Consider the following 22,872-nt stretch of genomic DNA (forward strand, 5'->3'; position numbering starts at 1 on the left):
GTATTGAACTTTTTCAAGTCATCTTCCAATATCTTGATTTTATCAAGAGCAGTAGCTAAATCAGCCACAAGGCATTTTCTCGAGCGATATAAGTGCTTTCAGCCACGCCAGGGCTAGTAGCGTGTCAAAATATCAACCGTTTAGTCACGTTAACTTTAAGTTTTTGATTGGGCGTGCTTATAGACCAGTCTATGGCCAAATTAGGTAGTTGTGGCGTGTCCAAAAGTTTAATCACGCCATTTAAGGTGTGGTTTTAAAGTTGGTTCATTAGACACGCCAGTATATGCGTGTCCATAGTGTACAATTGATTGACACGCCAGTATATGCGTGTCCATAGTGTACGATTTATAGACATGCCAGTATATGCGTGTCCATAGTGTACGATTTATATACACGCCAGTATATGCGTGTCCATAGTGTACGATTTATAGACACGCCAAATTCAAAGTGTGGCCAAAAAGTTCTTCTTTGGACACGCTAGTATATGTGTGTCCATATTGTGTGTTCTATAGACACGCCGGTTTTATAGCGTGGCTAAAAAGTTCGTTTTGAAAAAATTAATAAAAACCTTTTTTCCATATTCAAATGCATGACCTCGAAGGAGTTAGGTAACGTATCAATCCACCAAGATGCCCATCTTTAGATGTTTAAAATTAGTGTTTTGAAAAAACTAAACTGGTTCAACTACTCAACATTTTAATAAACACGCCAAATTCAAAGTGTGGCCAAAAAGTTCCTTTTTTGGACACACTATTATATGTGTGTCTATAATGTGCATTCTATAGACACGCCGGTTTTATAGCGTGGCTAAAAAGTTCGTTTTGAAAAAATTAATAAAAAGCTTTTGCCCATATTTGAACGCATGACCTCGAAGGAGTTAGATAACGTATCAATCCACCAAGCTGCCCATCTTTAGATGTTTATAATTAGTGTTTTGAAAAAACTAAACTGGTTCAACTACTCAACATTTTAATAAACACGGCAAATTCAAAGTGTGGCCAAAAAATTCCTTTTTTGGACACGCTATTATATATGTGTCCGTAGTGTGCGTTCTATAGACACGTCGGTTTTATAGCATGCCTAAAAAGTTCGTTTTGAAAAAATTAATAAAAAGCTTTTGCCCATATTCGAACGCATGACCTCGAAAGAGTTAGGTAACGTATCAATTCACCAAGCTGCCCATCTTTAGTCTTCATAAAACAAAAAATGTCAATTAGACCCCAAATAGCAATCTCAAAGTTTGGTGACCTACCAACACCTCCCTATAGCAATTCTGAGAGAAGTACAGGCAATAATGAGGATTAGGTGTTGAAAATAGGTCTTGACAGAGTAATGATGTTCATTAGGGTGAAGGAGCATGACTTTGAATGGGCGTGGTAAACAAAGATACATGGAGGTTAACTAAGCGCCATAAATGGAATTGAATAGACTCAAATGGGTATTTAATTAAGAGGGTAATTAGCTTAGGGGTTAATATTTTCAAGGTAATTCTCTAGAAAAGAGGAAAAGTTTAGGTTTAGCAAATTAGTTTGAGAGCATGGCAGATTTTCCTGTCCAAAATCCATCAAAATCCGATGATAATCATCCCGTTGTTCCACCAGAAACGCCTGAATATTCCCAATCCAAATCACTTCTCTATTTTTTGAGTGTGATTGAGTTGCATAAATTGAGAGATGAAGCACAATCAGAGATTGATCGTCGTTTTCAAGAGCAATTACGTCAAAGAGAAGAAGAAGAAGTTGCTCGTATCCGAAAAGAGCGAAGAATCAGATGTTAGATCTTATAGGTTTACTAGTTAAAGCATGATTAGGGTTTTTATTCTATCACTTGTTATAGGTTTACTAGTTAAAGCATGATTAGGGTTTTTATTCTATTTTTACTATCTCTAATCTTTACACGGAACCTACCTCTTCAGATAGGCCTGTCAATGGAAGAATATCCGTCGGATATTTAGAAATCCGATATCCGACATGTTAAGCACTACCGGATATTCGATATCCGATAATATCCTATAGGATATCAAAATCAGATATCGATTCCGATAGGCTAAGCTGTCGGATATCCGATAAATATCCGATAGTATCCGGTTATAACAAAAAAGTTTAAAAACCCTTGTAAAACATTTTCATAATTGACACTTATGGGATATTTATCCGACAATATCCGATAATACCCGATACTAGACTCGAAATTAGGATAAATTACAAATAAGTTCCTATACTATCGGATATCGGATATTAACATTTCGGATGGGGTCTAATCCGTTTCCGATATGTTAAGGAAGAAATATCCGATAAAATATCCGATCCGATATCCGATAAAACGGATAAAATCCTATAGGATCTCGAATACTCGGAAACGGATACCGGATATCGGACAAATATTGACAGGCCTATCTTCAGACTCGATCTTTGTTGTTGATATTATTTCTACAACCCATTATCGATTGAATATTAAATTGATGTTAGATTTTTTATTCGATCTCATGGAATCAGATGTTAGATCTTATAGGTTTACTAGTTAAAGCATGATTAGGGTTTTTATTCGGCTGTATTAAAGAACAAGTTAATGACAATCACGGGTTGTACGATGAGATGTGATTTTATTTTGTCACAACAATACTGTTTTAGGCTTAAGTTACATGCATGAACTATTATAAGATTTAGGTAAGGATCTTTCTTTCATGTTACTTAGTTAGGCTTTACTAGTTAGTTAGGTTTCACAAAACTTAACGATGCTAATTGTTTTCTCGGGTTTTTGTTTTTGTTTGGGTTGGATTTAAATATAACTCTACTTTGATCGACGATGTTGTGTCAATCATATATATATATATATATATATATATATATATATAAGGCTTCTCAAGATTTAATCATTTGAGTCTCTATTACTTGGCGAGCCTGTAACGTCTGCATTTTAAGTTGCCACTTTTAATGATACCATGTTGCTGGTTGGCCAATTTGACTATCATCTTCAAGCTAAAAATGGATAATCGTTATGTGGTGCTTTAGTACTCTTGGCTTTTGTAACAAAAAGTTGTATAAGACCATTTAACTGTTAGCTTTCACTTTGTGGATAACACAATATTCATGAGGATATTTTGTGTGTTGCAGTGATGTTTTAGCCTCAAGTTACATGCATCAATGAGTTCATGTTTGTTTTCTTTTCATATAATAGAGAATAGGTGCCTCATGTTGCCTATCATGTTGGGTTTAGATAATATTTTCCAAAATAAGCTCAAATTCCTAACTGAGATGCACGTACCTACACAGCTTTTGTCATGGCAGAAGATGATTACAACGTGCCCCCAGAGGAGGACCAGTGGAATGATGAGGTGGATTTTGATGGTGGCCATAGAATTGAATTCAGTAGTTACCTAGGCTATTTGTCCCGTGATATGGTTGGCATGAAACATTTATGTTGGAAGGAAGTCCCTGCAACAACAAAATAAAATATGTGGGAGGAAATTCTGGTATGCATATGTGGTTATCAAATCGTCGTTTTTGTTGTCGAATTGTGAGTCTGTGATGAACATACATTAGTTGTTACTGCAGTTTCATTATGAGGTGCCCCATGAATATAAGCGAGCGGTCATGAAGCGTCTAGCTGTTCAGTTGCGGGACTTCAGAAGGAAATTGTACAATAATCATGTAAAACCCTTCCTGGAAAGACTGGACAAACCAAAAACTTTCCCTAAAAAGTACGAAACGGTAATGGACCAAGAAGACTGGGACGAATACCTTAAGTATGTACTAGAATCGCCTATATTTAAGGTATGGAATACACATTGATTTTTCTAATTTGTGTTTCGTTCTTATTGTCTATCCCAGCATACTAATGAAATTATTTTTATTTCCTCTGCAAGAAAAATTAGGAGAAGGGAAAAGAAGCAATATCACAATCCAAGTTCCCACATCGGACGGGACGAGGAGGATACTCGGGATTAAAACTAAAATTAGTAAGTCTGTTGTCTTATTTATTATACACTGCACAGTAAAACCGGGCATATCAGATACTTCTGTTTTGTATGTCGTGTTGCGTATCTCATATATGCAGAAACTTATAACGGTACAGGGATGTGTCCTCTTGCACCAATCTGTAATTTTGTCATATTAGATGCTTTGGAATAGGTTTTCTGTTTTACACAGTTAATATATGTGCAGATGTAAATCCTTACTTGATTAAAGAATAAGTATGAGATAGAAATATATTAACACCTAAATGGAATATGAATGCCAGTGTAAATTAGAAAATTGATATTTGGTTACGGATTTTATTATGGGCGTCAGCTGTGAAAAATGGCGCGGCCTTCAGTGAAGTTGGATTTATTACATTGTGAGTCATGCATGCAGCCTCTGAAAAGCTTTCTCAGAAGACTAAAAAGGCGCAGAGAAGGTTATATGCACCAACTGTGCAGAAGGCATACCAACTTTCAGATGGGAAACAGAGGAAGACAAGCTTTGGCGCGTCGAGAATGTCACAACCTGATCCATTGCATGCAGAGACACCACCATCAAAAAAGTTGAAGAAAAACTGATGATTTTTGGTTAAATGCTCTTTAATATTTTTTTTTGCAAACTGTTAGACCAAAGCTCAACATTTTTTACTGTGTTATTAATAATAATATGAATTTTTTGGCATATATGAATTTCAGATTTAACCACAATTTATAAAGTATAAGAGAATTTGGATAGTTCCAGGTGGATGGTTTAGATGCGTCATATTTGAACGGCTTAGAGGCGTTACACGCGTAATACACACGCTTCAAGATTAATTGGCGTGGCTAAACATAACATAAAGACACATTAAGAAGATATAAATTGGCGTGGCTAAATATCATATAAAGCCACGTTATATGGCGTGTCTATAGGTTCTCCAATGAACGGCTCCCAACGTTACATGTGGACGGTCAACGTTACATCTGAACGGTCAATATTGCATCATCTTAAACGAGATCCAATGGTTCCTAATACAGCCACGTGGATGAAGGTAATTGTAAATTGGCGTGGCAAAATATCACATATAGCCACGCTATATAGCATGTCTATAGGTTCTTCAATGAACGGCTCACAACATTACATGTGGACTGTGTAGGATGCATATACGGTTAATATTGCATCATCTAAAATGAGATCCAACGATTCCTAATACGGCCACGTGGATCAAGGTAATTGTAAATTGGCGTGGCTAAATATCACATATAGCCACGCTCTTGGGGCGTGTCTATAGGATATCCAATGAACGGCTCACAACGTTACATGTGGACGGTGAAGGATGCATATAATTGAACGGTCAATATTGCATCATCTTAAATGAGATCCAACGATTCCTAATACGGACACGTGGATCAAGGTAATTGTAAATTGGTGTGGTTAAATATCACATATATCCACGCTATATGGGGCGTGTGTATAGGATATCCATTGAACGGCTCACAACATTACATGTGGACGGTGAAGGATGGATTTAATTTAACGGTCAATATTGCATCATCTTAAATGAGATCCAACGATTCCTAATACGGCCACGTGGATCAAAGGTAATTGGAAATTGGAGTGGCTAAATATCACATATAACCACGCTCTATGGGGCGTGTCTATATGATATCCAATGAACGGCTCACAACATTACATGTGGATGGTATTCAACGGTTCCTAATACAACCACGTGGATGAAGGTAAGTGAAATTGGCGTGGCTAAAACATAACATATAACCACGTTAAACCTATATGGCGTGTCTATCGGATAACCAATGGCTACACCAAAAAGCAATTTGCATGTCTAAAGTGAACCAAAAAGCCACGCCAAAAATCAATTTGTCTGTCTATAGTGAATCAAATATCCACGCCAAAAGCAATTTTCTTGTCTATAGTGAACCAAATAGCCACGCCAAAACAATAAATCGTGTTTCTATAGAGTACCAATACTTAAGTTTTTGGGACACTAAATATCAACGCCTATATGGTTCTGGCGTGTCTATTTCATGCAGAAATAGACACGCATGGCAGGCGTGGCTATAAGCTACCTAAAACCACGCCATTTTACCTAAAACCACGCAAGCATAAACCACGCCAAGTCAAACCAAAGTGGCGTGTCAAAACCCCTATGGACACGCCAATTTGGCGTGGCAAAAGGGTATGTTTGTACTAGTGTGGGAGTTAATCTCTGCTTCAGTTTCTGCTAGTTTCTCTTCCAAGAAGAAGTATTTTTGATTAACATTATCACATTCAAGTGACTTTCTACTCAGGTTTTCCTCGGAATCTTTGAGGATCGATTCGCAAGAGCGATTCCAACCATAAAGACCTCCGTAAATACTCAATTTCTTGTTTTCTTGACAGAGATGAGTCAGAAGAGGTGTGACATGAGAAGTTGTAATCTTCTTAATTTTCAACGAATCCAAAAACTTAACACACTCTGGGACTTCCTCATCAACATCTGAATATCATTCATCAGAAAGGTCATCCAACTTTTCTTCTAGGCGTGTTTCCCAATCTACAGTTTTTACATTCAGAGAATGTTTCGATATTGACATAGATGTGACAGTTATCTCAGGTGAATCAAGATTTGAAAATCAACTGTTAATTTCTGATTCGGTACATTATTAGATATAGACTCATCCATAATAATCATATTGCTACAAACACAGACTTATGAGGTCTTTAACGTGTTTGCATGCTCTGATACCAATTGAAAAAGTGGGGGCCTAACAATCACACCCAATATTTCGTTCGACAATCTGAATAGACAAACTCCAATATACTTTCAATAGAATCAACTAGACAATCAGACTCAATCAATGGAGAAGAATATCAAAGAGTTATATATCAATTTCTCAATTAAATATGCAATCAAAAAAATAGGAATTTGCGAGCCCGATTGAATAAGAGAAATAACTTGGACGGTGTCACAAACCAATATCCAAGTGTCAATCAATTCATCAACAACCCAAAGGTCAGATTCAAGAACTGATTGAACTTAACGCACAATCTGTGATTTTTTTATTATATAACAAAATATAATGCGGAAAAGAAATAACACAGACACCAGAAATTTTGTTAACGAGGAAACCGCAAATGCAGAAAAACCTCGGGACCTAGTCCAGCTTTGAACACCACACTGTATTAAGCCACTACAGACACTAGCCTACTACCAATGAACTTCGGACTGGAATGTAATTGATCCCTAATAAATCTCACATTGATCAAGGTACAATTCCGCTCCTTACGTCTATGAACCGCAGCAGGATTCCATGAACTTGATTCCCTTAGCTGATCTCACCCCCAACCAAGAGTTGCTACAACCCAAAGTCGAAGAATTGATAAACAAATCTGTCTCACATAGAAAAGTCTATTGGAATAGATAAATCTGTCTCCCACAGAAATACCTATGATTTTTGTTCCGTCTTTTGATAAATCAAGGTGCACATGAACCAATTGATAAACCAGACTTATATTCCCGAAGAACAGCCTAGTATTATCAATCACCTCACAATAATATTAATCATATGGAAGCGATACAAGATATTGTGGAATCACAAACGATGAGACGATGATATTTGTGACTACTTTTAATCTTACTTATCGGAGATAAATCTCAAGCAATTCTTAGCAAAGATAATACTCAATCACAATAGTAAACGTAAGATCAGAACACACAACTACAGAGAAAATAGTTGGGTCTGGCTTCACAATCCCAATGAAATCTTCAAGTTGTTAACCTACAAGGTTTGGTGAAAAACCTAAGGTTAAAGGAGAATCGAATTTAGTCGCAACTAGTATCGCACATGAGGTGTGGGTATTAGGTTTCCCAGTTGTTATAGTTCTCCTTTATATAGTTTTCAAGTCAGGGTTTGCAATCAATGTTACCTTGGTAACAAAGCATTCAATATTCACTGTTAGATGAAAAACGGATTAAATCCAAGCTAATATCTTTCAACCGTTAGATCGAACTTAGCTTGTTATACACAAATGAAATGTACCTTAAATTAGGTTTGAGTAACCATACCTAAACGTGTAATACTAGGTTGGCTCAACAGTAGTTAACCAAAGTTAGCTATATGAACACTCTCATATAAACCTTATTCATCTTAACCACAACTGGTTCAAATGACTCAAATGAAACTAGTTATAGAGTTGTTCAATTTCTATATTCTCGTAGAAGTATACAAGAACACAATTGAAGCAAAATCGGTTTGATTCACTCGAATCAATTCATGAACATTATAGCCACGGTTTGCATAGAATGCAATCCTTATTATTTAAATGTTTAGTTCATGAACAAACCGATTCTAGAACTTTAAATACTCAAGTATGCAAATGGATACGCATACTTAAAGTATTCATACTGAGTTTGGGTTCGCCAGTATGCAAACATGTACGCATACTTCCAAACCAAGCAGAAAGTCCTGGATCCAAACCGTTCGGTCATGGATTACATATATGCAAGCACGCATACTATGTTCATAATCCAATGATGGTTAAGTGTTCTAAACTTTATTTTAATCATTGAAACATTTTTAGAGGATGACAATAGTTGTTTTCATGAACTATTAGCATCAAAGAAATTTTCAAGTTATTGAAATAGTCATAACGAAACATTCCAAGTCTACACCAAATGATTTCATCACACAAACCATGTAAGATGTTACTCGGCGATTTTCACATGGTCATTTTTTGGATTTCGTCAAGAATATAAGATGAACTTGGTTGAAGCGAAAGTTTACCAGCACATATTTCGAGAAATATGTAGGCGAGTTAAACTCAACTCGAAATCTCAAATGTGTATAATCGAATACTATATAGTAATATGACTTTTGTCTCAATATAGGAGATAGAGTAGAAATAGACTTTCGAAGTGATAGATGAGTTTTAGTCTCCACATACCTGTATATGGGGCAAAAAGATTTGCTGGTTTTTAAGGAGTTGAGGAGATGTCCGTTTGGAGGAGACTCCTCGAACTGAGCAAACTGCTTAACCTCACATAGATGCACTGCAAAGGGAGTGCTTGAATTCGATAGATCAATCTGTAAGACTCCGGCCTAAACCAAGACAATGGTCGTTCCAGAGTCAATTCGGTCACAAGAGAGGATGGGTCGATCTGTAGGAGGAAAGCTGAGAAATGTGTGAGATCAATGGTGATCAAGGATTGTGAATGTGTTTAAGGTTTCTGCAAGTTTTCTGCGAACTGTTGAGTTCGAATAAGATCGGGTTGATTGATCGAATTCTTGAGAGTGATTGCTCGGATCAGATTCTTCTATGCTCGATCATGGGTTCAGAGACTTATTTATATTACAAGAAGTAGTAAACACATTGATCCCAGTAAGTGTGATGGTTGCTGAAGTCAAGGAGTTGGAAAGTGGAAATCGTGTTAAAACCAGTTACTCATCATGCGGAGACTTGGTTGATTGTCCACCCACTACTTCGTTAATTCCTTCAACTGCTTGTACGACTTAGTCACATTCTCATCGTGGATGAACACATGTGTCGTAGCCGCCAGACCAAAACCCTAATTAATATCCCCCATGTGACACGATTAATGTCTCGTGATTGTGGAGTCTGCAAGGCAGACGTATATTTAGTTAGTCAGTTGTTGACTTGATGAGACGATGAGTCTTTGTATTGCTGAGTTGAACATGATTTACAAATATTCTAGGACTCATGAATTGAACATGTCTTGTTGAGACATAGGTATAATTGTCGAATGAATGTTGATAGTTAAGGTGAGCAAATATTGCTCATTCGATGAACTGTTGAATATTGATAGTTGAACCAATATTTCTGGTCTGAGCAAATATTGCTCATCTGAGCAAATGTCGCTCGTTTGATAAATTATTTGTTAGTGGGACCAAATAAATATTAATTTAAGATACTGGCAACTGGACCGAGTATAATAATTAAAGTTTTGATTACGGGATCCACATAAAATTATTAGTGTTTGAATCTGGAACTATGAATCTTGGATTCGAAACCCTAATTTTGATCAATTGTTGACCAATTGATGATTTATTGAAAATCAACCACGGAGTGAAGGAGGGATCGGATACATGGGATTATGAGCCAATCATGTAGCACCCAGATGCTCGACTGGGCAAATACCAAAGTCTTTTGAAGACAAGTTGGTGAAAAGATGATTAAATGCTAGTTTAATCATTTATTAAAAATGGTGCTCGTCTGAGCGTTAGGCAATAAAACCTTTTTATGAGGAAACGAGGGACCGACCAAGGGGTCATGGAACCAACCCTGGTTGGTCATGGGACCGACTGACGATCGTTTGATGAAATTCCAAGTTGTTTGAAAGAGTTTAAACCTAGTATGAACAAATTAGGTCAAATGATGAAAATGTGTGGGACCGGCTTCTTGCAAGCCAAAGTGCCAATCTTGGTTGGTCAAGCTAATATGCTCATTTCACCGTAATTTCTGTGCCTCAGTCCTGAGAATTTTGATATTTTCTGATGCGCGTTTGAGCAATATTTGAGAAAATATGAAGAAATTAGGGTTTTACTCAAACTGGGGAACTTCATAAGATGAGGGAAATAATAACAATAAAATAAGGAATTACAAGGTGTGGGACCGGCCATGACTAAGGCATGACCGGCCGGCTAATGAGTCCGATCTCATGACACCTTTTCTAATTTTATATTATTTTCATGATGTGAAGGAAATATCATGAAATTAAGGAGTTTGTTGAAACGAAGGAGTTTCCTTAGAACGAAGGAGTTTCCATGAGATGAAGGAAACAATAATAATAATAATGAAATAAGGGGTCTCAAGGTGTGGGGCCGACCGTGGCTAGGGCATGGTCGGCCGGCTCATGACCCGCCCCGTGACACCTTTTCTAATTTTATATTATTTCCTTGATTGAAGGAAATACCATGAAACTGAGGAGTTTCATAAGATGAAGGAAATAATAATAATAAAATAATAAGGAATTATAAGGTGTGGGACCGGCCAAAGCTAGGGCATGGCCGGCCTGCTAGTAAACCCGGTCCCGTGACATCTTTCCTAATTTTATATTATTTCCTTGATATGAAGGAAACACCATGAAACTGAGGAGTTTCCTTAAAACGAAGGAGTTTGTTCAAACGAAGGAATTTTCATGAGATCAAGGAAAATATAAAATAAGATAAAAATATGGGAAAAGGCTAGGTCCAGCCAAGGCGGCATGTTCAGCCGGCCGGTGGGCTTGGTCCCTTAGGCGCCTCAATTAATATTTTATTATTATTATTTTCTTTCCTATTTTGCATAGGTTCATCGTTCCTTCGTAATTTTTTGAATGCTCGTTCGTGCATTCAGGTGCTCATTAGTGCATTATTGCTGAGTACACTTGCACCATTTCGTCAGAGCTTATTCGATAGTGGCTCAGATGCCCATTCGTTGAATATTTATTACTAACCCATGGAATTTTCTGGGAAGAGCCATGAATTGAAGTAATAAAATAATATGAAGAACGTAGAATATTTTCTAGGGATTCAGTAATGAATCTAATGACTAGAAATAATTAATTGATGGATCTATACTAGCACGTTGTCTAGGAGCATTAATTGTTCGAGAATTGAGCGATATGATCTAGTTGAAGTGTCATATTTATTACGTATAGTCGGGGAAAACGTTGTTGAATCCTGAAGAATTTATCGATCTATACTAGCAGGCAAGCTGTCTAGGAGCCTTCCAATCATTAAGATTCTATACACATGTCTTTTATATAGTCAAGGAAAACATTGTTACATCCTGAAGACATTATCGCTCTATACTAGCAGGCAAGCTGTCTAGGAGCCGTCCAATCATTCGATTCTATATAAAAGCGATTACTGAAATTGTTCAGCATTTATGAAACGTGCCATTGCCTAAATTGAGAGACTGCACATTCATGTATTCTCTGAGAGACAGTATACTCAGTCAGATGTTCTTGTAGCATGAGTTTTCATGCTTTAATGAGAGACATTGTATCAATATTCATCTGACTATTGGATCAGGAATATGTAAAGTTATGATTTTAGCCATTACCAAAAATCCACCATCAAAAATACCTTTTGTTGATGATATTCCATAGGCTCTCCTTAGTAGTTCTTCGTCTTCAATTGATGAAAGCTGTGAAGTCTAATGCTCAACTACACAATATATCCTAGTCTGAGACATCACTATAAGTATACTAGAAATCAAGACTTATAGTTTTGATCACTAACATTGACAAACAAGCTTGAGATAGCAATGCTTGCGAGTTTGGCCGAGCAGTGCTCTAACATTTACTATTGCAGATTGCTAGAGGAGCTCCTTTAGTTACCACTTTTTGTTTGTTGATGGCAGTATCATTTTCCTGAAGGAAAACTACAAAAATTCCCTAGGCCAAAGAATAAGTGTCAACAAATCCATTCTCCTTACTTCAGCAAATCCGGGAAAGAGTTTCACCAGAAGTATAACTAATACTCTCCAAGTTCGAGTTGCGGCTATCCTGGTAAGTACTTAGGTATTCCTTTACAGCATGGAAGGATAAGTGAGAAAATCTTTGTTGATATTGATGAAAAAATGAGCAACAGAATGCATAGACAGAAATATAAGAATCTTAACATAGTTGGTAAATTTACTTTTTTAAGTGCTTGTATTGACTCTTGTTAGAGCATAGCTCGGTTGAACCAACCAAACGTCGGTATGTCAAGTTTGGTTGTCATATTTTAGCTCCAAAAGTCGAAGTTGCTTGATTAGATTACTTGACTCAACTTTGTTAGGTTAGATTAGGAACATTAGAAATGTTGAGACTCACTCGTCTAATTCTGAAGAACCTGAAGACGTATCGGTATCAACGAACACAATATCCTTCTGTTCGAGGTTAGTAATACATAACTAACTTGTTCCATTTCTATCAACATGTTAGAGCATAAATCGGTTGAACCCACCAAGCGTTGGTATGTCAAGTTTGGTTGTCATATTTTAATATCAAAACTCATCTAGAGTCGCTTGATTAAATACTAGAGTCAACTTCGTTTAGGTTAGACTAGAAATTCTAGGAAAGTTGAGATATACAAGTATTACTCTGAAGACCTGAAGAATGAGAAGAAGCAACGACTACAATGAAGACGTCATCCTTCCACTTGAGGTAAGTAATATTGACTTGATCTTGTGTCCATTCCTAACATATATTTCAAGTCGTGCTATATTGAAAAACATAACATGCGAAGCTGTATATATTTGTATATAATACTCTAGTAATTAGACTTAGTTATACCATTATGATCAAAGTATCAAGGAAACATATTACGGAGTATAAACGCTTATCTTTTGGAACTTCATAAATACGACATTGACATAATCTGTGTATTTAGTTACTTGATTATGTATAAGATATAGGTGTTGATTTCATCCTAGGAAACCTTGTTTTATTACATTAGTTTAAGGAAGTAGATGTATGAAGTTGTTTTCAAAATCGAAAGGGAAATCCTGATTGGTCTTGTTCTTTATTGAATATCTTTTGAATGACCAATGGAAGATGACATGGTACAACCTATCATAACTTATATTGGGACTTAAGGTATAACCGGTCTTAACCTATGATGTGTAGCAAGTTGTAATCGGTCACAAGCTACTTTATGAAGCATGGTGTAACCAGTCACAAGCTACATTAGGAGGTTATTTGTAATCGGTCACAGGATACCTTTTGGAAACAAGGTGTAACCGATCACAAGCTAATTTGGGAAGTTGGTTGTAACCGGTCACAAGTTTATTTGGGAAGCAAAGCGTAACCGATCAAAAGATAACTCGGTAAGCAAGGTGTATCCGATCACAAGCTACCTCTGGAAAGCAAGGTGTAACCGATCACAACCTAGTTTTGGAAGAATGGTATAACCGATCACAACTTACATTGTGAGTTTGGTACAACCGATCCCAAGGAGCAAAATCGAGTTTCCAATATTCATACATCTCTTTATGTCTTGTGTGAAGCTTGGAATTAGGGTTTGCTGAGAAACTTCTAGATGTCGACATCATTTGAACATGTACATAACTCTTATCATTTATTGTTCAAAGATATTCCTTGATGCTCAAGGTGATCCCGAATAGAAATATTGAAAAGCATTTAATTATGATTTTCATAATATATGTTCTAATTACTAGCAATTAGAACAATATCCTGTGGAATATATTATTAGTTAATATGCTAGACTAACAATAGAAGTTTTCTATGAGAGATTTCGGAAATATTGGCTAACATTAATTGGAAATAGGAAAACCGAAATTAGGTACTTATTGCATATCTTGAGAATATTTTCAGTTTTGGAATTTCCATGTTGTCCAAACAATCTTGGTTTATAAATACTTGAGTTTGGATTTCTTGAAAACCATCCTAAGAGCCAGGCAAACTTCATTCTTGTGGTTTCCAGTGGATCCGTCTATCCGGAGAGGAAAGTACACTAATTAGGTGAAATCTCTTATGACCGCTCCTTTAAAGACTTCTCTGGGATCAAGAGCTCTACGAGTACCGTTGGTGGGAAACTAGACAATTGCATAGTTATTTTAGTTTTTGATTATTGATTTTATTGACTAACAATTGTTGAAACTTGATTTCACCTAGTTTGATTATTCTTAAGAGCCTTCTCTACTTGCATAAGGGTCACTCAAACTAGATCAAAGTATCGATGGGATCTTAGAACTGTTTTCGGATCTAAAGACATCTTGTGATAATCCATTGTTCACAGACTTCGTTCTGTCCGTGATTGATCATAAGAGGATTCAAGTGGTCTTGTGCAGGTTATTAAAGGCAATAGAAGATTTGAAGACGAAGAAGAATTCTTATTAGTTTTTGTATCTTTTGGATTTAGTGAAGAAACCTTGATCGGTTGGAATCCAACTATAATCATGTTTATCTTTGATAAAGTTGATTGACTAGTTGCGTGAGATTTGCATCTCCTTATAGTTTCTCTTTGAGATATATATTGATTGTACGCAAATCTAGAATTTTATTATTTAGGTAACCAAATTTTATATTAATATAACCAGAGAAAGGAATTTATTAGTTTAAACGGAAGAGCCTTTGTCAACAACTCACATATCTTTATAGAAAAGATTGATTAGAGTGGTTACCAAACATATTCTTCCTTTGTTGTTTGGAATACGATCCAAAGGACTTTCTATTCACGTACGTCACTCTAGAAGTCGAAGGCGTGGGATACTGAGAAAACTAAGTAACTAGGAGTAGTCTATTTGGTCTCAATTATAAGAAGTTGGTATTTGATTTTCTATAGCGGCTTAATTATTAGAGTATTCAAAACTGGACTAGGTCCCATGGTTTTTCTGCATTTTCCATTTCCTCGTTAACAAAATATTGTTGTGTCATGTACTTTTTTTTTTGCATTATAATTGTTATATAATTAAGTAAATTACGTATGCACATTAACTGCATAGCACTTGATATTGATCCTATAGAGTTTCGGTTTAATACCGTACCTATTATCAAGTGAACACTTTGTTGTCGTATCGTCTCGATCTTGAATCCGTAGTCAATCACACAAATGATATTATTGTTGTATTTCCTCAATCTCGTATCCACAGACGATTACACGAAGTGTGTACCGAAGTTTTTGTATTGTCTCGACTCTTTCCATAGACGACCACACTTGGTAAAGGACTTATAGGTTGATAAATAAAAGATTGTGGTGTATTTGGGTACCCTCATCTTTTCATAACGTTTTCTTTCAAGTCGTTTAGATTGAAAACATAACACACGATGCATATTTATGTATTTATAGTATCAGTGACTTGATCATTTCATTATGATCAAAGTGTCAAGGAAGCGTATACTAGTTGTTTTACAAAACTTTGTTATATTGAATTACGAAGTATATTTTAGCTATTTGGTCTTCATAGATTCGACATAACACTATTTGGTTATTCATTACTAGTTAGTATGTTAAACTTTCGGGTTGATTCCATACCTAGAAAATAATGTTTAGCTACATGAGTTTAAGGAAGTAGACTTGCGAAACTTTTTTGGTAGTTGAATAGGAATCAAATGATCTATTTTAGGACTGATCCCTTAAACAAGGATCTACACTACGACCGATCCTAAGGATCTCTATTAGGACCTATCCCTTACCAAGGATCTCTACTAAGACCGATCCTAAGGTTAACCAATATAAATGTTTTCGGTTTGTCTATTACTTTAGGCTTGGATAGATACCGAAGATGTGTTTGGTCAATATATAAAGTTCATAATATGTCGAAATAACATTTTGTATTAGAGCATTGCTTGGTTGAACCCACCAAGCATTGGTATGTCAAGGTTGGTTGTCATATTTTAGTATCAAAACGCATAAGTCGCATGATTAGATTACTAGAGTCAACTTCGTTAGGTTAGACTAGGAAGTCTAGAAATATTGAGACATACAAGTATTACTCTGAAGACCTGAAGATTCTGAAGACATATCAATATCAATGATAACATCATCCTTCCACTTGTGGTTAGTAATATATGACTTGACTTGTTTCCATTTTTATATCATAAGCTTTGATGTCGTTTCTGATTGAAAATATAACATGCGAAGTTATATATATGAAACTCTAGTATAATAGACTTTATCATCATACTATGATCAAAGTGTCAAAGAACAATATATCAATAGTGATAAGTGTTTTATATTGGTATATTGATTTACGAAGTATAATGCTTAACTTTTGAACTTCGTAATTGCGACATCGAGATATAATATTTGTAACTCGTTACCAGGTTGTGTAGTAAATATAGGTTTGATTTCATACCTAAAAAACTATGTTTAATTATATGAATTTAAGGAAGTAGACGCACAAACTTGTTTCGTAGTCTAAAGGAAATCAAAAGGATTGAAGGTCCATTTTTCATTGAAGATCTTAAGGTTGGTGTAGACACCCCAATTTCACACAAATGTTGGATCTAAATTGAAAATGTTGTCGCGAACCGAATCTAGCAACATGCGCACCCCGAGCCCAAAATTTGTTTTGAGAGTAAAATGGTATATCCACTGTGTACGTTGGACCCAAATGAATCCACTAATCAATACCAAAGGTCCTTAGCTGGACGTCCATATCTTCCCTATAGTGTGGCAAAAGTTAAAGGTCATCAGAACCTGCCCGTTCCCATGAGTATAAGCTAGTCATTTGCATTTAGCTAGCCGTCCTCCCAAATGTCGACATTTTTGATATAAGGTTCCTTTGTTCCCAAGTCTTTCCTTCCAACTAAGATCCTAGGCTTAAATGAAATCTTTTGAATTTTCGGTATTAATATCCAATGAATTTATAAAAATGGGAATAATATTTTTGAAAATGAGCAATAATATTTAGGTTTTAGAGTTCCACCGTTTGATCGTAGGATTCAATCCTAGGGTCCTAGATGGTTGGAGGAGGATATGGCTTAGTTTGGTAATGTTGTGGCTTTTGTAAAAGCGCTTTTCTACTGTGCTGCGCTGCGGTGTGCTGTGTACAAAAAGCAGTTAAGTGTTTGGTAAACTATATACTAAAAGCTAAAGCTGATTAAAAAAATGATCAAATTGTGTTTGGTAAAATATAGGTTCACTTATTGTAGTTGTAACAAATGACAAAAACAGACATGATCTTTTATAGTTTTATTCTATTTTATAGAATTTAAACATAATTAAATATTTATATATAATTTTAGTAACTATTTTGAAAATAGATTTTATTTGTGATAAAAATAATCACGCTAAAATCAAATACTTATTTAGTATTGGCTCTTATTTATTTATTTTTAATTGAAATATGTATATGAAACACAATTTGAAAGTGAAAATAATAATAGTTAAAGAATGTGATATAATTTAGTTTGAAATAGCAATCTTTAAAAAATATTATATGGAGAATACGAAATTGATTATCAAATATTTGAGGAAAATTTTGGTCATTTATAGAAAATAATAGGGATATAAAAGAAAAATTATGTATCAAAATTAGATGGGACCACATCTTATGCTTTTAGAGCTTTTAAAAGCTCCTCTCATCCAGCTTTTAAAATTTGAGGAATTTTGGAAGTGGTTTGGGTTAAAAGCACTTTGAGAATATTTTACCAAACACTAACATGAGAAATAATTACTATAATTATATTTTGAAAGTGATTTTACAAAAATAAAAGCATTACCAAACCCAGCTTATAAATAGAGAGTTTTTTCATGAGTCTGGAAAATAAAAATTCTAGGAGAATTAAGCATCCTAGTACTAGAAATATTCATAGAAAGATTGAGAAAAATAATAATTCACTTTTCATAAAAAAGGTTGGGAACGGTGGTACTTTGGTTGCTAGATTCGGTTCACGGAAGCATCGTCTGTGGGTTCCAATAAATCCAAGTTACGTTTTAATCAATTGCGAAACAGGGTTGAGTGTTAATTAGAGAATATTTTCTTTATTTTATGCTCATTTTTTTTATATATCTTTGTAAATTTAAACCTAATATCCCAAATATAAAGTAGAGGCCAGTTTTCGGATTGGACAGGCTAGGTGCCTCACACCTTCCTAGTCTGTATCTTGATTCCCGGATTGAATCTCTGAAAATTGGACCAGTGTTACCTTCTGGGTCCCAACTCCCTAAGTTGGGTGGCGGATTCGATAATAATAATTCCTTAAATAATAATTTCCTTGTGTGTTTTGTCATTTTAGATATTTAGAGATCTTAGCGGATTTCGACGGTATCTATAGTGGCGACTTCACTGGGGATTGGAATCTAACTTGAAACATATTTGGGAATTTAGGGTTTTAATTTGACATTTCTCGGTGTTACACACACGCACACACTGCACGCACCCATTCACCTTGTATTTTCATTTTTGCATCGTCCGAGTGCGAATCTTAGGAACCGTGGTTAGTAAAGCTGAATCCTTTGGGCGTTATCAGTCGAAGACCACAAGCCTTAGCCTGGTACCAAAGAAGACTAGTTTTGGTTACGTCTGAGGTATATTCTGCTAAAGTAGCCCAAGCCTAACCAAAGAGTTAGTAAAACCTGCATGCACATGCATTGATTGTAATCTGCATTCATTTTGCACAAAATCCGAGGCATAAGCACCCTTGTGTTACCATATATTCTTTTGTTTCCTTGAAAACAGGAACACGAGTATATAATCTAAAATGAATATCGATACTGGGGCATTGTCTTGGTTGCGCGAACAATTCCAACAGATGTTGGATACCAAGTTCTCAGAATATGAAGCCACGATGAAAGTCGAGACAAAGAAGTTGACTCTCGCGGCTATTACTAGGTCTCTAAGAAAACATGAGGTTGATATTGGGGATATAACAGACGGGTTAGCTGATCTCTTTGTAGAAGAACATGAGGTAAGCACTATAAAAGCGGACTCAAGTAAGACTTTCACTGAAATACCCTGTTTTAATCTAGTCAATTCAGTTCGATTAATGGAGGGTCAGAAATTCCCTTCGACTATTCATGTTGAAAAAACTTACCTGGTTGGTAAACCAGCGAATTGTGTTCTTTCTAAAAATATTTCAGGAAATCAAAATAATTTTGGTATTTGACTTAGACAAGGAGCATGATGATACTGATCAACCGACTCCCAATGACGAGGAAATGATCGAAGAGGACGTACCTCGTGAGATCCTCAAGTCATTAGATCAGAAAAGCTGGAACCAGTCGATGAAGTAGAGTCGGTCAATCTGAACACGGAAAATCAACCCCAAATGGTCAAGATCGGTACTACTTTGTCTTCGGAAGAAAGGAGGATGATGACCGAGTTACTAATTATGTACAAAGATATATTTGCATGGTCGTATGAAGATATGTCAGGTTTATACACAGACATGGTAGTACATCACGTACCTATCATCCCTGGAATGAAGCCAATCAAACAGAAATTGCGTAAGCTCCGACCAAAGTGGTCTTTGAAGGTACATGACGAAGTAATCAAGCAATATGAAGCAATATGAAGCTGGGTTTTTGAAGTAATCAAGCAATATGAAGCTGGGTTTTTGATGGTTACAAATTATCCAGAATGGTTGGATAACATAGTACCGGTCCCGAAGAAATCTTAACAAGGAAAGCCGAATGTGCATCGACTATAGAAATCTTAACAAGGCAAGCCCAAAATACGACTTTCCCCTCCCCCATATTGACATCCTTGTTGACAATGTTGCAGGGCATGGATTACTATCATTAATGGACTCAGGATATAATCAGATAAAAATGGCAGAAGAAGATACGGAGAAGACATCTTTTATTACACCTTGGGGGACATTTTGTTATGTGGTAATGCCTTTCGGTCTTAAAAATGCTAGAGCTACTTATCAACGCGCGATGAATACTCTTTTTCATGACATTATGCACAAGGAGTTGGAGGCGTACTATACGATATGATTGCCAAGTCCGAAAGAAGAGAAGTTGTTTGACCGGCTCTGGAAGTACAAGTTGAGGCTTCATCCCAATAAATGTACATTCAGGATAAAATCAGGAAAGCTACTAGGGTTCATTGTCAGCAACAGAGGAATAGAAATTGATCAGAGAAAGCGAATGCAATCATCAATATGCCTCCCCCCCAAGTTTGAGAAGGAAGTGCGAGGTTTTCTAGAAAGAATTCAATATATCAGTCGATTCATCGCGCAACTAACTCTGATTTGCGCACCAATATTTAAATTGTTAAGAAAGAACTCGCCAAAGGAGTGGAATGAAGAGTGCCAAGAAGCATTTGATCAGATAAAGAAGTATTTGTCCAATCCACCTGTGTTGGTCCCTCTGGTCCCTGGGAAACCTTTGTTTTTGTATTTACAGTAACTAACTCATCAATGGGGGAAGTTTTAGGACAATATGATGAAGATGGTAAAAAAGAGCGGGTGATTTACTATATCAGCAAGACATTGTCCGAATATGAATCAAAATACTCAACATTAGAGAAAACATGCCTTGCCCCTGTATGGGATACTCAACGGCTTAGACCTTACATGTTATCTCATTCGGTGCAGTTGTTATCAAGGATGAACCCACTTAAATATCTATTTGAACAACCAATGATCTCAGGGAGAACGTCCAGGTGGCAGTTGTTGCTAGAAGAATTTGACATCACTTATGTAACACAAAAGTCAATAAAGGGGAGAGCAATAGCGGATCACTTAGCATCACAACCTATTCCAAATTGTGAGACACTCATAACAGAATTTCCTGACGAGCATATTCTTGTTGTTGAACAACATGATGAAGGTGAATTGTGGAAGATGTATTTTGATGGAGCAATGAACCCAATTTGCAAAGGAGCAGGGGTAATTTTGATATCTCCTGATGAGGTACGCATTCCGATTTCTATTCGATTTAATTTGAACTGTACTAACAACATGTATGAATATGAAGCATGCATTGCTGGCTTGAGAGCTGCCTTAGAGTTATCAGTCAATAAGTTGGAGGTATATGGAGATTCCTTGTTGATTGTTAACCAAACACAGAAAGTCTGGAATATCAAGGAAGAAAAGCTAGTTCCATACCATGAATGCCTTATGAAGCTGGTGGAGAAGTTTGATTGCATTACTTTTCATCATCTCTATAGAGACAATAATCAGTTTGCAAATGCATTAGATGCTTTAGCATCACTAATCCCGATCCCAGGAGATTCCACAGTCAAAACCATCTAGGTGGAACGAAGAGAGCAACCATCTTACTATAATGCGGTTGAGATCGAAGAAGAAACATCTAACGGAGATCCATGGTACCATGATATCAAGAATTACTTAGAGGATCGGACGATGCCAGGCGGGTTAAGCAGAAAAGAACGTCGTTACATACAATGCATGTGCTTTCAGTACATGATCCTAGGAGGAGTACTTTATAAGAAATCTTACGACGGGATTTTATTGAGGTTTGTAGATGGAGATGAAGCTCGACGCCTTCTTAGTGAGATACATGAAGGAATTTGCGGTCCACATATGAACAGACACATGTTATCAAGGAAAATTCTCCGAATGGGATATTATTGGACAACAATGGAGTCAAATTGTTTCAAGTACTGAAAAGATACCATAAATGCCAAATACATGCAAATTTAATACATTTTCCACCGACCGAGTTGCACCCTCTTACATTCCCATGGCCTTTTTCTGTTTGGGGCATTGACGTGATTGGGAAGTTAAATCCTTCCGCATCAAATGGGCATGAGTACATCGTAGTGGAAATTGATTATTTTACAAAGTGGGTAGAAGCAATATCCGTAAAAAATCCTACGGGGAATCAGACTGTTAAGTTCCTCACGAACAACATCATATGTCGTTATTGATGTAGTTTTTAATTGTTGTTGTAGCAATAAGATTCGAACTATAAGACTTGTGAAGATTAAATTTAAATATTTAATAAAAGCGAGACTTACTGGGACTAGGGGTTCACAGAATTCATAACATATGGCTCAATATTTATTCTCAATAATTATCGCTCAGTAAATAAAACAACATGGACTCTTGTTTTTGCCAAGGTAGATTCTCAAAATATTAGTTATAAATCGTAAGCATGGGACATCAAACATTTAAGCAAGCATGACCCATCAAATAAAATGATAACTAATTAATTCAAATCATAATTCTATTTTAATTAGTGCAAAAGTCAAATAGAGAATAAAATAAATTCACCCATGTATGAAGTTCGGCTTCCTCCGTCGACCCTGTGTCGGGGTTTAGCTTCTCATGATAAAAACACACTCAAAAATATAATTCAAAGCTCAAATGGTGTTTTTATTGAAGAAAACTAATAATACAATGAATCTGCAACGTTTTACTGGCGTTACAGAAGTCACCGTTACAAGGATTGTTGCAAATCCGAAATAAGCGCGCCAAACTGACTGTTACGAGTACTGTTTATAAACGACAGTTCTCTGCGACAGTCGGTAGGCGTCTAAAGTTCTTCTTCTCTGCAATAGCATAGAA

At 36.1% G+C, this 22,872-nt stretch overlaps 1 protein-coding gene across 1 annotated transcript; it reads left to right on the forward strand.

Annotated features, from left to right (window-relative positions):
- The first annotated feature begins 20,757 nt into the window (after window positions 1–20,757).
- Window positions 20,758–21,594, forward strand: LOC113324196. The gene has a single exon (XM_026572522.1). It carries the CDS (start codon window positions 20,758–20,760, stop codon window positions 21,592–21,594), a length of 837 nt encoding a protein of 278 aa, XP_026428307.1.
- The last annotated feature ends 1,278 nt before the right edge of the window (window positions 21,595–22,872 follow it).

The sequence above is a fragment of the Papaver somniferum genome, chromosome 11, assembly GCF_003573695.1.
Source record: "Papaver somniferum cultivar HN1 chromosome 11, ASM357369v1, whole genome shotgun sequence".
Classification (NCBI taxonomy): Eukaryota; Viridiplantae; Streptophyta; class Magnoliopsida; order Ranunculales; family Papaveraceae; genus Papaver; species Papaver somniferum.

Coding starts and splice junctions, on each gene's coding strand:
- LOC113324196 (XM_026572522.1), top strand. CDS start 20,758: ATGGGGGAAGTTTTAGGACAATATGATGAAGATGGTAAAAAAGAGCGG.